Source organism: Acyrthosiphon pisum, chromosome A1 (assembly GCF_005508785.2).
Source record: "Acyrthosiphon pisum isolate AL4f chromosome A1, pea_aphid_22Mar2018_4r6ur, whole genome shotgun sequence".
Lineage (NCBI taxonomy): Eukaryota > Metazoa > Arthropoda > Insecta > Hemiptera > Aphididae > Acyrthosiphon > Acyrthosiphon pisum.
The window spans coordinates 41964982-41977452 of record NC_042494.1 but is presented as its reverse complement, the minus strand read 5'-3'; the positions used below and the strand labels follow the sequence as shown (position 1 = coordinate 41977452).

General features: G+C 30.7%; 1 protein-coding gene across 2 annotated transcripts in view; it reads left to right on the top strand.

Annotated features, from left to right (window-relative positions):
* LOC100165172 overlaps positions 1-12471 on the top strand; it is an 80388-nt gene that overhangs the window by 40870 nt on the left and 27047 nt on the right. The window contains exon 4 of one of the 2 annotated variants that reach the window (XM_029487078.1): positions 11673-11834. The exons of the other annotated variant lie outside the window; for it this stretch is intronic. Coding sequence (XP_029342938.1) covers positions 11673-11696 — 24 coding nt within the window. The 3' untranslated portion in view covers positions 11697-11834. Of the gene's footprint in view, positions 1-11672; positions 11835-12471 lie in introns of those variants that run through there. 2 annotated transcript variants of the gene reach the window in all.

The following is a 12471-nucleotide window of genomic DNA, read 5'->3' as shown; positions in this document are numbered from 1 at the left end:
GATAACCGAACATTTTCCTTCAGTCAAAACTTAACCTATATCTCGTTGTCTAGAGGCAAGCTAGCTCATAGCTATTTCGTACCTTCGGACGGTACTGTGGTGCACCAGCAACATAAAATCCTACCGACTTTAAGGAGTCTTCTCCCTAAAACCGATAGGATCGGCCTACGTCGACGAACAGCTATTGTTGCTTCTGCCAGGCCAACATTTTCATCTTTCACAATATCGTCATCGGTTTTCCGTGGACAAATCACTGCAGGCAAGGCTGCAGGTTGGATATACACCGTTACAACACCTGCAGTCTGTACACAGTCCGTGGACTGCAGCTGTTGTAAATCCTGTAGTACGATATCTGCAGTGACCGACTGCCGACAACATGGCGCACTACCATCGGTTATCGCAACTTTTCGAAAACGCCTTTTTCCGATCAAATCTATTGCGACACGTCCAGGAAAGCGTACAGGTGTGACGTAGTTTAGTGATCTGTTCACGGCTGCCGCACGTAGAGCATTTGACAGTGCTCTTGACAACATCAGTATTGCAGCCAACTTCGCTCTAACATTACGTCTTTTCGGTACTTGTAGCTGCAGAACTGGTCGTATTTCAGCGTCTCCAACCTTCAACTTGCTGTTTGTCTTATTACATTCCGGGGCGTTCATTTTTCTGGGTACCATGATGGAATTTCTGTGCATAGCTGCAGACTGTACAGTATTAGCTACCATTCCTAGAAATTCCAACTGGTCTTTTGTAAGCTTAAAGGCATTTTGTGATTCTTTTTGTTGACGATCCATCATTGCGTGGAAAATAGTCAGCTTTATACAATAACGCGCGAACAAGTCAAATTACGATTTATCGGAAGTTAAACTGTTTAGACAGTCATGATAAATAACATGCGAAATTTGCATAGCAACAAAGTATAATTATAAACGGCCAAAACATTAATTTCACAATGACATTTGTTTGTTTATTTATTTTTATTTCATATAAAGAAGACTTATTTTATTTTCAACATATAGCTTTAATTATAAAAAGCAGGTAAGTGGATGTCGCTCTGCTGTACAGTAGATTACAAGTGGATTATTGTATAATGGATTGTATTAGACTTGAATCCAATGATATAATATCATTGTATAAGAAAAACCACTCTAAACGGAGACGGTTTGTTAGTCTGGATATTTTATATTGTTATTATTTATTTTATCATGTAAGTTGAATTAATATTATAATATTATAATTTTTTATTCGTTTCTATGGTGATAAACAAAGCGTTAGAAATTAAAACCCCATTTTAACGTTTTTTCGTAATTTTTCGGTGGTTTTTCCCGTGGCATTAAATAACTATTGAGAAAATCAAAAAATGACCTCCTTAAAATGCCATCTTGATCCAATTTTCGAAAATATAAGGTACTATATGTTTAAATCGAAGCACTCCTTCTGGTAGAAATTTTGTATACAGGATAAAAAAAAAAAATAAATAAACACCATTGTAAAACAATAGCTTCCTCGCTCCGCTCGGAATCTAAAAAATATAAATATAAACTATATGAAGCATTGAACGGTGAATTTGAAAAGTTTGATGTCGAGAGAAGAATATAATCAGAAATGGATGAGAACAGATGTAACAGATGAGAAGGTCTGCAGGGAAAGGTCTGTTAACTAGTGCGAAGAGTCAAGTTTTTTTTTAATTCAATAGTTTGCTGATTAGTTGGAAAAAGTAAGGTGCGGAAATTTGAAAATTAACCAGTGAATTGAAGATTTTATGATAAAAATGAGTGACAACATTGAACGTTGCAGAAGAATGTGAGTATATAGTCACTATCCAGTATAGTGGTGTTCTCAGAAATTATCAATGGTGTGGAGCGGGTGAAACCCTATGAACTCCCTCCCCCGTAAGTACACCTATGAGCCAGTATAATATTATATCGTGGAAAGAAAATAATAGTATTGCAAATAAGTAATCGTATAAGTGGTAAGTATACTGAAATTATGTGACTATCCGAAAAAATAAATTCATAGAACCCATATATTGGTATGATAACTCAAAAATACATGTAATTTTTTTATTGTAGAAGTTAAATTTTTAAATTTTTAAGAATATATTAGTGAAGTATTTACTATTTTTGTATACCTATTGATATAAAAATAATATGATATCTAAATAATTGTGAAATACTATTTGTATTATATGCATTTTAATTTATTTTTAACATTGTGTGAAATCGCTTCTCGTTTTTCGAGTCATTACATTAATAATGGACTGGTTCAGTGATTTATACATCGTTATCACTTACAGTCCAAAATCGTTTTAGTCTTTAGAGTTGGTATATTGTAGTATAGCGAAGTGTATTGGCGATACGATCGCAGGATATAATATTTTCGCGTACAGTTCGTACACTTTTGATCACGCCTCGTCGGATATAATCCCACGCGAATACTGACCATCCGATAACTACCTATCTAAATAATTAGACATAATTATTATAACAAGACGTAATATTATGTATGCGAGTTACGCAACGAGAAAAACATATCTAAACAAACAAACTATAGAAACTACAACGACGGCGGTAACAATTCGGTAACCCATAACCCTATACATCAATCGTCTGCACGTCTCTATTATAGGGACTGACTCAGTCGTATTTCGTCGTGCCATTATGCCACGGGGTTGTTGAAATGGAAATGCAACAGTTATAATTGCTCGCGATTCATAATATAATGTTCGTCCCAAAACAGTTATATTGTTATATTATATACGATACATCCAATCTCACAATAATTGCCCAATACGTATTGTGTGCATTGTACCCGCTAATGGCTGCTATACACGTGGAAGATGCCTCGGGACGTGTGTGTGTGTATATATATATTATAAAAATAATTTTTGTCATAATAGAATTGATTACATTTTTTTTCTTTCATTTTTCATCATTGTCCATTGACACAATACTATAGATTCTACCGGACGACATTGGGTTGATTGAACTTTGGTATATGTGGCAAGGTTTCCGATGAATATTACGTTTATTACCACTGCTTCTATAAGTTAAACCCGTAAGATTAATGAGCCCCGCACTTTTTTTTGTCAATACTAATCAAAATTGTGATAAAATTAAAATTATTGTGGATCTTGGAAAGTTAAAAGTAAAGTTCAACACTTTAAGAATTATTTTATTTTATCGAAGCTCGTTTTTCTGGTCAGTCATTTAAGCGATTATAATAACATACACTTGAAGTAATTATAACTCACTTGTTTTAATAATGTATTATTAATTAATACATATTAACTTAAAATGCAGTATAAACATACCATACTATATACAGATGACAAATGAAATTACTTTTGTTCTCATCAATATTTAAAATTTTTTTTATATATAATTTATAGTCATTAGCGCTACACATGTAATATAAAATATGTTTTAATACTGTAAATAAAACATTTTAATTTGATTTAAATTTTTTTGGAAAAATTCAAAATATCCAAATTTGTAAATCTGATTATAAAAACAATTTGTATGGTCTTTATTTTGCTTGAATTTATTTTCTTTAAATAGATTGGTAAACCTAATCATTTTTTTTATAAATAACTTAAATAAAAACTTAATAAAGAATCACTTCTTCTTATTACCACCAATTAAATATAGAGTATTTTAGTAAAATCCATAAGAACTACAGCAGTTAAAGTTAATATGTTTTTACCTTAAAGATTTCGTTTTCAAACTTTCTAAATTAAAAGATTATAAGTTTTTTTTTAATTCTTAACAAAACAAAGCATCACCTACTATAAAAAAAAAAGTATAAGATAAAAAAAATAATATGCAAAATCAAACTGGAACTATATCTGTAAAAATAAATTATGAAACCTAATATTATCTGGTTTTATATTTTTAAATTAACCAAACTCGTTTCTCCTCGCCTTTTTTGTGATTCTAAAATTAAAGATGCAATTATATGCAATTGTTTCTAACACATCTGCGTTAATTAAAATAAAACTATTACAATTAAATATTATAATAGCCCATTATTAATAATAACAAAATTGAAAATATATTAGGTATAATAGATACTATTAAGTATTTACGCTATAACAATATAAACTATACTCAATAAAAAACTATAATGAGTATATGAGCATAAGCTTATGAGTTCAGTAAATAAAATAATGTAGGTATTATAATGATAAATATTATTATAATATTATATTAAAATAGTATTTGTTTAACTATTAAAATATAAACAAAGCCTAAAAATATTACAGGATTAGATTGATATGGCTGAAAAGTTATATAATAAATAATAATAATAATAATTTTAATTTTGTCGAGACGTATTCTTCATAATATGGAAACACAAATCACATACGTTCTTATAGGAATTAGTCATTGGCCATTACTATTATAAGAATAACAAATCATAAACTAAAAAAAAAGGAATTTGTATTAACAGTTTGAATAATAATAAAGTGAAACTTGTAAGACGATATATTATAGTATTAAGTGCATCGAAAGTGACAGCTGTTTAACCATTGATTAAATATGGTATATGATGTAACTTAATATAATATTTAAATAGCGTTATCTATGTATAAATTAGTTTAACTTCTGGCAATAGCTTCCTTAGAATTTTAATCAGTTTTGTGTTTTTGACATATTATAATATATAGGCGCATGCATAACAAAATTACTACAAATAAATCAAATGTTCTATATCATATATATAATATATAATATAATATAATAGATATAAGCTCATGACGACCTTTTTATAATATTACAGGTAGTATTTGAAGTGTAATGGGTGCGTGTGTCTTCAGAGATGCACAAATGGCTGCAATTGCCGGCCAATCCGACAGACGATCCGCTGGCCACTGTTTATCCAATCAACCACTACAAGAAGTCTCATGTCTACGCCGTTACTAGGTAAATTGTTTAATAACAATATTGTAACAGGGCATAATATATTATATATCATTAAGTAAAGTTGATAGTCGTAGCCATATTTTCGAGTGATTCAACTAGGTGACAGCAAATTCTTCAAACAGACAAAATATCAGATACATATTACTATATATTTTCATAAAAGTATAAACGATAAGTAGGTACTAAAATGCCTACTACCTGTTAATGCCAATATACCTAAATGCCAATAAGAACCCATCATGTCAGAATCGTGTGATTTAAATATCGGATTATAATACGTGAATATGTGTGCATTTTAATTTTTAAATAAAAATTTAGAAAATAACTAATTATTCTTTCAATATAAATCCAACTACGCATTAAGAAACATAACTAACGTGAGAATCACTGAACGATAGATGATCCGTATATGTTATACGTGCTTTATTTGCTACGTTTTTTATCTTAGGCGATAACTATTAATGATATTGTTAATATTGTCTTTATTTAAAAAAATGTATATATGTATATATGTACCTAGTTACATATTTTTTTTATTCCTATAGTAATTCCATCTTCATTTTTGCTTCCTGCTTCCGATTGGTTACAGTGGTTTATCGGAGAATTAGAGAGCGAAGGTGAATCCCACGTGAATAATTTAGCGGGCAAAAAAAACTGGTTTCTACACATCATTTAAATTAGTGATGACGATATTCAGTCAGCGTTTGTTAGATGCAGTAATAGTTGAAAAGTGAGATTTCCGTTTGTATCTGCCTGGTTTGCTTACACTTCATTGAGATTGAAGAAATCAAACCAATTTTTTGATTTTCATTTTAAGCAACAGTATTTTTTTTTCCGGATGAACAGATTTTTTTAAGTGTTATGTTTGAAAAACTTAACTGCACGGTAGACTTTATAGTATATTTATTATTTACTATGTAAACACACGCCACATATACGGTATCACGACAGACGACAGTATAACAATATGTAGGTACCTACTAACAGATATGAAATAGCTCGTGGGTACAATAAATTAATCGTTTAAATGTATCGATGTCGTAACACGCATTGTTATAAATATGATAATCGTACAACAATTTTAAAAAATGTTTCATTTACCATTTGATATTTTGGTAAATTACACGAAAAATCATAGGCCACGGTACCGTGATTTGAACACTGTAGCCGTGAACTCTGAACCGGCCCGTGAATCCGGGTCGGTGCACTCCGTGAACACGCGAAGATAATTGTTACCCATTATTGAACCAAAATTATGAGCCCAAAAATCGAGAGGCGCAACTGGATCTGCACGGCATCCGAGTATTTATACGGCGGTATATGTGGTATTTCGCCGGTTATGGTCCAGCAGACTCGAGAGAAACCTAATAAGGACGTACTTGGATATTTGAGATAAAAAATAAAATACGCACACACACACACACACATCTCAAGGTCACTATATATAATATATATATACCACGGTGGTGCACTGCAGTCGACTAGCGATGTATTTATTTATGTATAGTGTACAAGCAGTGCTTATAATACAGCCTTATATATATATTATATATAAGTAACAATATCGTTTTACCTTCATATCCTCGGCACGAAGACACGGGGCCGATACGAGATTTACGGCCGGCTACGAAAAATTTTCACGAACAAAAATCAGCTCGCGCGAACATGACTTACTTATCCTTCGGTTCTCTTTTGTGACAATTTGTCGGACGATTGATATGCACCGTGATCGGCCCCCATTGTTCGTGCGTTATTCTCCCCGTAGCACAAGAAGACCGAAATCATGTTGCAATTCCTCCAGCTGACCTTATACGGTCTGACGAGAAAGAGAAATGCATATAAATATAAAATATAATTTAAAATATATATATATAAATATTTAGTAATAATATTATATTATATTTTATTCTTTTATTTCCATTTATCGTTTATGAATCATGGCTATCACTCTGTCTGTAAAATTCTGCACCACCATCCACCATGCATAACGTAGGTACTTACAATCATGAGCAGGAGCTAAAACAAATTATTCGTTACATTTTTTTTTGTAATTACATAATTCAATAGGATATTCAAATTGTAAGAGACATGGGACTTCGTAATATCTAATATAACAAGTAACATAGATTAAATATACTACATTATAGTGTATTTAATCTAAAGTATTATATAATATAATAACATACGTATTACGTATACACACACAAATACTAATAATTATACCTATATTTATTGATAATAATATTACTTACCGATTAGGTAGTTAAGTTTAATTGTTTCAGTTTATAAAAACCTACATATAATAATATATAGAAGACTAAAGTATTCCAAGGTATAACTCTCAAAATGTTTTCAAAATTATAGGTATTTCAGTATTCGTTTTTGGTGAGCAAGCGTAGTTTTCTAGTTATGATTTCTTTCATCATACTTTAGTATAGTATTAAGTACTTGTATTTTTCTATTATTGTTAAATCCACTGGCAACAAAAGGCCATTGAGACTAGTTATAATATTTTCTCATCAAATTAGGTGTTATAAAAATTGCATAACCGATAAAAAAAAAGATTTGAAGAAAATTAAATAATTACTACTACATCTTTTAGAATGTATTTTGATGATAGTCCGCTTTTACGGAATTAGTTGATAGTGACTGCAATTTAAGTTGTGTGGAGAAATTTTACCATAGATACTGATGGGAAGGTCGTTGCTCAGTCTATGACATTTTTATCTGGCTGAAATTTAGTAAAGATGATGTTATGATAGATTATGCACATAATGTAATGGAACTTATAACCCAACATTTAAGATGAGCCTACATTAACTATCTTTAATCTACATAAATGTTGTAACACAAAACACACTGTTGGAGTCTGACTTGGATGATATTTACAAGGTTTTCAAATTGTATACTATGACAAACGTTTTGAAGACTATATAAAAAATATTAATATGACCATAAAAATAATTATTTATTACTCGTAAGTCAGTGATAGGTTAAATTATTTTGAAATTTTAATTAGGTGAGAGTGAGATTTGTTTTTTTTTCTGAACTAAATATAGTGTCTATATAAAATTAAATCAAAGATCGTAAAATTCGGAAACTTGAGAAACTCCGTGGAATTCGTAACATTTAATTATTTTCGACATTTTTCTTCTAATTTGTTCGTAAATTCATATGTAATTACATATTATTAAACAAAATGTAGAAATAAGTCATTTTACCTTGAAAAATGTTAACCAATCCGTTGTTGTTTAAACATCCCATGTACACAGTCATAATATTTCCAACTATCTAGGGTATTTTAAGTATAATATGTACCTATATTAACTATTAAGTACGACGATGATTACAGTCCTATAGACTAAATTAACATTGCATGATTTTATTTATTGTGTTTGTACATAATATTATAACGTAATAGTACGTGTAAATATAACCTTCCGCGATAAAAACTTAATTGTATTTTCATTCATGATTTGTTCGCGCCACGTTGTGTGCATATAATACAATGTGTTAAGAATGGTCGTAATTATCACAGCTATTTACTACTTTTGAACTACCTATATGGGTTATAGGTATGATACTAATTTGAGTAATATGCATTTGATGGCGTACACTTGATATTTTACAATAACAGATTATTAATTTTATTGTTATTCTCCAGCCGAAAGAACTTTCTGAATCGTTGATTCGGTACAAAATTATATTGCTGTATAGCTTCGAGTACAACAAAATATTTTTAAAACATTATTTTAAGTGTTTTACATTTTTTTTAAATTTTGATTGAATATTATTCACTGATACCGATTGACATCAAAATTCCTCAATTTGTTTTAATGATGTCCATAAATTGGTACCTATCAATAAGAATATATTATTCATCAAATTATAATTTTATGGTACCAACTACTTACCTAATAGAAATTATATAATTGAACGAACCACATTTTTTTAGTGGAGTGATGAACTAGTGGATTATGTACTGATAATAATATAATACTTACAAGTTACAATCATGTGTCTTTTACTCTGTTACGAAAAAAATGTTTAGTCTATCATCTTGGTTTGGAGCAATATATTATTTAGAACATTTTGTGTGGTTTCAGGTAGACCATTTGATCGTTGATGCCTTTTCCCCCTAAAAGCACCAACAATTGGAAATTTACAATAATGTTCTTAATATTTTATAACTTAACAAAAATCATTAGGAAACGGAATATTAATGGCAACACCAGTTTCCATAAAATCACTATCGTTTTATGATATTACAAAAAAAGAATAATCGTAAAAATTTAACATTTTCACCAAATATATTCACTAAATATATACCTATTAGAGCATTTTTTGGGAAATAATAATATAATTTTGCTCTTTTATTAACTATTAGTATATATTTGATATTTTCTTGTAGTTTTATTTATTTATATTTCTCTGTTGAAAAATGTATTACAATAAGTAGGTTCTTGGTAAGTTGTTCATACAAATGTAAACAATATAAAAAAAACTTAGGTACCTAGTTTAATTGTTTTTTTGTAAGTGTCTAAAGTTTGTAAAAATTGGATATTATGCAAAGTTTGAACGAAAAATATTGATTTTCACTCTTTTAGCTGTTTTGGCTATTTTGAATTTTTTGTAATTCAAAAAATATTTATATTATAATTTTAAAAATTTCTCACATTACTTATTTTGTTACTTTTTACCTTTGAAAAATGTTCATATACATGTAATATAACATAAACCATCCTTAAAAATAGATGCAGAGCCTATTCCTTATTCTTTTAGAATATTTTTTTGTATGTTTATACAATTGTAATAATTAAAATTTAACACAATATCCATTAGACTATTATAGCGATGATCCCAATGAAAAGTTACACAAACCTATTAAAAAGCAGGAGCCAATTCCACGGTTTTTTATTTTTATTTTTTTTATTTTATTAGAATTAACGCCAGTCGGCTTTTACAAAATTATACATGGAGTGTGTTACAAGACTAGTATATAACAGTTTTTTTTTCTAGATTTGTTTCTCAATCAATCGTCAATGAAATATAATATACCACAATTAATATTGTAATTTATAATACATACCTAATATTATTATTGAATACAAATTATTATTAATCTAATTCAAGACTTGTCAATCCTGTTTTATTTTTTAATTACTAATTAGTAAATCTCACTCGTGCTTGTAATTTACATTTGACAACACATCTCACCAAAATAAGGGCTTTTCAAATAATCATCTGCTCAAAATAACGTTTTATTATTTACTCACATATTTGCCTTTTGACCTGATATCTGATACCTAACGTCGTTTTAAAAGTTTGATGTTTGAATATAATTAGATAATAACTGAATAATATAGATGTATAATATAACTCTATAGTGTCTTGTTGCAATAAGTAACTCACTAAATTATACATTTAAAGAACAACTTAAATAATTTTTTTGAACTAGGTATGTTATTAGTACAGGAAAAACATGTAACTATCATTTGTTAAAGGTAACATAAGTAAAAATTATTAGTGCAGAATAATAGACATAAAGTTATTAACAAGTACTTTCCGTTCGGCGATCATAAACCTAAATATAATATTATAAGTAATACAATCCGCCATCCGGGTATTATTCATTATATATTCGTATTCCATTATAGGTACTGTAAAGTTTATACAATTTAAGTCATAATTTATAAATTTATTATAAATATTATATTATATTCTTAACAAAAAAAATGGTACTTATCTTCTAAAATAGAACGTATAATATGGATTAATTATAACTAAATATAAGTGTCTTGATAATTTCTTTAAAATTATTCTGGAATATCAGAACTATTATGGGACTTATTAGATTGAGTACTAAACTACTAACTATATATAATCATAGATTCAATATAATATGATTACAAAAGATAATACCAGGACCTAAAATTCTGTAGAGTAACACAGTAGCACATACTATGAGCAGTAACAAATATGAAGTATGCAGTAGTAAATTAAAAGTGTGTGCAGTACTTTTAATTCATACACACACTACTAGGTCTATTATTTTAAAATATTTTGGTGAGTGGAGTTAGGTGTGCGAATTAGGTTCGTGATTTTTAGGCACTGGATGATACAATAATAATATTAAGATTTTAGATTGTATACCCATTACATTTTTTTTTTAGTTATAACCAAACCCTTTCGATTTACCCCGTATAATGATAATAATCACAAACCATGACTATTTGAATTCAATAAGTACAATTTTGATGTAATACAATAATCTCCCGTGGATAAGCTCCAACATAGAGGTTTATGCTACGGTGAAAATAGATTTATAAAAGATTTCACGTTTTACCTGATTATCTAATAACATATTATATTATGCAGTTATTACTAATTACCTAGTTATTAAACACGATAATCTTGCAAATTGTGTGTATAATATTAAATAATTCCAATTTAGGTTTCTTATTAATAATGATAATTGTAGACAATTATTGACGAATAACCGTACATTATAACGCATGTCGATAATAATTAGTTCTAATCGTCGTCGAGAGCGATTGAAGTATATAATATATAATATGGTCGGTATATAATAATATTAGGTATATTATTAATATTGGGTAATAATTACACTAAATTTCAAATTTTTTTTCACTAAATTATTTAGGTATAGCCCCCAAAATCAAATGAATATCTGCTATAGGAATTGCTAAGGGACGAATCCGATTGTATTTCATGTTTACGCTGTTACAGAATAAATCCGATTTATGTGGATGACGAGCTCGTACACCACAACAATAATGAGACGTGGAAGAACAAGAGTGGTAGTTCTGGGTACGACAGCCAACCACACTCGGACCACTCAAGCTTGGACAAGGGTTCGCCGCCGGCCACGAAGTGTCTGAGGAACGGTACGACGCCTCCGTCGTCGGACGGATCGTCGGGTAGTCCGGTACAAAGAACGTCGGCACCGTGGCTATTGTCGCCCATCAAGGAGGGTGTCATCGACGTGCATCAGTACTGCATACCGCGGCCGGTGTGGCCAGGTCACGCCGATGGCGGCGTGCTCAGATACTCCGCGGACTCGGACCGCATACCACGGGTCAAGTGCTGCAGGCATTGCGCCCGATGCCGGTGCCGTAGCAATAGCACCAGCAGCACCAGCACCAGTAGCACCAACAGCCGCGGAAAGCCTGCGGGTGGTGGTGGTGGTGGAGGCAGTGGTGACAGCTTTTCTGGGTACTCATCCGCGTTTGGCGGTGGCACCGTCAGCACCGGCAGCACAAGCACCACCTCCAGTGGTGGTGGTGACGCGGGATTGTGTTCAGACGATGTAAACCCATCGCCAACCGGCAACGGTTCGGTAATTTCCCATCAGTCACCATTGGCGTTGGGACCCGCGTTTCGGCGACGGCGTTGGCGTCACAAAGCTCTGGTGGACAACTGGAATTTCCGTCGACCCTGAGCTCAACCAAAAGACTGATATCTACACTACGTGAAGTACATAATATATTACTGTTATTTAATTTCTTTAGTTTGAATTTTCCACCCC